Below are 3356 nucleotides of genomic sequence, written 5' to 3'. Positions count from 1 at the left end.
CCACCAGGTCCAGGACTCGAACCACAGTCAGCTATATGGGAGTCCAGCGACATAGCCATTACCCCAACTGCTGGTCCCTGCATAGAATTTTCTAGTGTCTCAAATCTTCCTCTCTTAGAACCTCAGCCTCATGTGGCCCTTTTCCATCTGAACTCTCAGCCCTTAAATACAGGCTGACCTGGCAGTTGTAAATCCGGGAATCACAGCGACTTTGGGTGGCACCGGTGCCACTTGGCCTTGCACCCTGTCCTCGGGCCTCATGCTGCAGCAGGCGTGTGTGGCCACGGTCCCACGCCTCTGGCACTCCCAGGTGGAGAGTGTGCTACTGGTGCTTTTGGGACGCTGGGCTCTGTCCGAGTGCAGCATCCTGCACGCCTGCTGTCCGGAGTGAGGTCTGGAAGCCCTTGCAGGTATCGGCATAGCCACTTGGTCCCTGTCGCTGGATTTCTGGAATCCTAGGTCTTGTGGATGAATACACAATGTTATTTATAATAAATATCAATGTTAATACAGTGAGATGATAGAAGTAATGGAGAGTGGTCTGTCCTTTGTCCCTACAAACTTCCAGAGACCGCTCTACTCGAACGCTGTGGTTGTCTAGCCTGGCACTGTCCACTGCAGGGGACGCCAGCCGTGTGACTGTTTAGTCTATTTTAAATGAACTGTAATTGAGATTTTAATACTTCGCTCCCACTAGCCACGTAAGCTCTAAGGGCCATCCTACTAGGCAGAAGAGAGATGGCACCTCACCATCAGAGTCAGAGAGGGTCACAGGGGTCACAGGGAGTCACAGGAGTCACAGGGGTCACAGGAGTCAAGGGGTCACGGGAGTCACAGGAGTCACAGGGGTCACGGGTCACAGGAGTCACAGGGAGTCACAGGAGTCACAGGGATTCACGGGAGTCACAGGGGTCACAGGAGTGACTGGGGTCACGGGTCACGGGAGTCATAGAGGTCACAGGGAGTCACAGGGGTCACAGGGAGTGTTGTCAGATGAGCTGATCTAGATGCTTGAGGGCTTCCTCTCATTTCTCTTCCCAGGAAGAGAGACGTCATGCAGAATATTGTCCAGATTTTGGAATCGGTGCAGCTGAAATGGGAACTGTTTCAGAGCTGGACAGACTTTTCGAGGCTCCATCTTTCTAATAAACTGGCCATCTTTGGAATCGGCTACAACACCCGCTGGAAAGAGGATATCCGTTACCATTATGCTGAGATCAGCTCCCAGGTGCCCCTGGGCAAGCGGCTTCGGGAGTACTTCAACTCCGAGAAGCCCGAGGGCCGGGTGGTCATGACCCGGGTGCAGAAGATGAACTGGAAGAACGTCTATTACAAGTTCCTCGAGATCACCATCAGCGAGGCCAGGTGCCTGGAGCTGCACATGGAGGTCGACTGGATCCCCATTGCCCACTCCAAGCCGACCGGTGGGAACGTGGTGCAGTACCTGCTGCCGGGAGGCATTCCTAAGAGCCCGGGCCTCTATGCCATCGGCTACGAGGAGTGCACTGAGCGGCCCCCCTCGCCCGCCCTGGAGCGACGGCCGCTGGGCCCAGGGAAAGAGGGCCGGGCCGACCTGGAAACGCTTTCGGCACAAGCCTCATCGCAGGTGGAGACGGAGCCTGCCCTCATCACCTACTGCTACCTCGGGATTGCCGAGGTCCGGACCCTGCAGCAGTGCCTGTTCTTACATTTCCAGGCAAACACCAAAACCTTCAGTAGAGATTGGGTCGGCGTTAATGGGTTTTTGTCTCAGAACTGCATCGTAGACCCCGGCGTCTCCCCTAAGCCCATCTATATCAAGTTTGTGGAAGTAGAGAGGGATTTCCTTTCTGCGGGCTCTTTAGTTGAGTGCCTGGAAAAAGCCATCGGGTACCCCTTAAAGTTCAACAACTGAGTGTCGCACCTCACAGGGTGTGGGCCCTCCACACTCCCCATCACCAGACAGTCCCTTCCTCAGGCTGCCCTGGGACTCCTCATGGGGCAGTTCCCGCTCCGGGCCAGTGCAGCTGCTAAGGAGTCGGAGTGGACGTTCGGCAGAACAGCCCTCCCCTGAAAATGCTCGTTCCGAGCGACCAAGACACAGGATGGACTCATACGGTGGGGCGGCTGGTTCTTTTTTAATAACAAAAACACTTTATCAGTGGGTTTTAGAGCCCCGTTTCAAACGTAGGTACATTCCATATTGGACAAAACTTACACTTTGAGTTTCATATGAAATTGAAAAATTGTATTTTTTCCACAGTATTTCATTTTTACACATCTCTATATAAGTATTATTCACAACTCTGAATAAATAAGCACTAGCTAATGGTAAGTTGAATCTTGCGTCACAGTAAGACTTTTTCAGCATCACTCTTAGCAACCATTGTATATGGCTCAGCTCCATTTTTTTCACCAAGTGTTCTGACATCCCCATCGTGTTGCCTGCGAAGACCTTTGTTTCTGTGATGTACAACTTCATGGCTGTGTTGCCATTTGAACTTTTTCCTAAAAAGGAAGATTAAAATGACTTTCGGGGTCCTGGTGGAGGTCGGTGTGGCAGGACGGGGCCGTGCTCAGCCGCGCGTGGGGGAGGTGCTCTGGGAGGAGCATTGGGCAGGGCAGGTCCTTCCTCCACGTCGTGCTCTGGCTCCTGGTGGCCAGGGTCATCTGTCCGAGTCCCAGAGACCCTGGGTGTCTTACTGTGTTTTTAAAGGAAGGGCGGGCCCGCCCTGACCCTCAGTGCATCTCTGCCTTTACACTCGGTGTCAGGGCTGCTTGCCGTCCCTGGAGCCCAGCAGGGGCGTCCAAGGCATACGTCTGAATCTGCAGGAGAAGGTGCCGGTGTCAGTCCGAGGAAGGTAACGCATGTTCAGATCTTCCAGCGACTCCATGTGAGCTTGCCGCCTCTGGCTCTGAGTGGACTCTCTTGGCCGAGGACAGGGACGCTGGGCTTACAGCAGGCGCTCGGGAGCTAGGTCACCTTGAATGGTGCCCCGGCCTCTCAGGGCTCTCCTCTAAGTGGGCTGCAAACCAGGTAAGCACTAAAGTGAAAAAGGGGTCTCGAATGTACGTGGGAGGCAAAGTAGACCATGGCGAATACACGGGTAAGAGTAACGTGAGAGGCAGGCAGCCACAATCCTAGCTGATAACACTGTTCCTGAGTGCCCAGACCGGAGAGAAGGTGCAGAATGGGAGATTCTCCTTTGGCCGTTGCTTGGTACAGTCTCATTTCCAAATCATGTATAGTCTTTATAATTTCTGAGGAAAAGAATTAAAGTACTCTTTTTATGAAAAAAAAAAAAATGATGTCCTTGTCCCACAACCCGAGTGGCCTCAAGTCAGTGGCTGGCCCCCCGCCGTGTCTCCCGCTTGAC

At 53.4% G+C, this 3356-nt stretch overlaps 1 protein-coding gene across 1 annotated transcript in view; it reads left to right on the top strand.

The window, feature by feature from the left end:
* Window positions 1-3271, top strand: part of MSANTD2 (Myb/SANT DNA binding domain containing 2) — a 21027-nt gene extending 17756 nt beyond the window's left edge. The window contains exon 4 of the mRNA XM_014588644.2: window positions 1042-3271. Coding sequence (XP_014444130.1) covers window positions 1042-1894 — 853 coding nt within the window. The 3' untranslated portion in view covers window positions 1895-3271. The remainder of the gene's footprint in view (window positions 1-1041) is intronic.
* The last annotated feature ends 85 nt before the right edge of the window (window positions 3272-3356 follow it).

This window comes from Tupaia chinensis, unplaced genomic scaffold (assembly GCF_000334495.1).
Source record: "Tupaia chinensis unplaced genomic scaffold, TupChi_1.0 Scaffold000037_4, whole genome shotgun sequence".
In the NCBI taxonomy this organism is placed as follows: domain Eukaryota; kingdom Metazoa; phylum Chordata; class Mammalia; order Scandentia; family Tupaiidae; genus Tupaia; species Tupaia belangeri.
The sequence above is the reverse complement of the archived record's forward strand: the minus strand, read 5'-3'. Positions and strand labels throughout refer to the sequence as shown.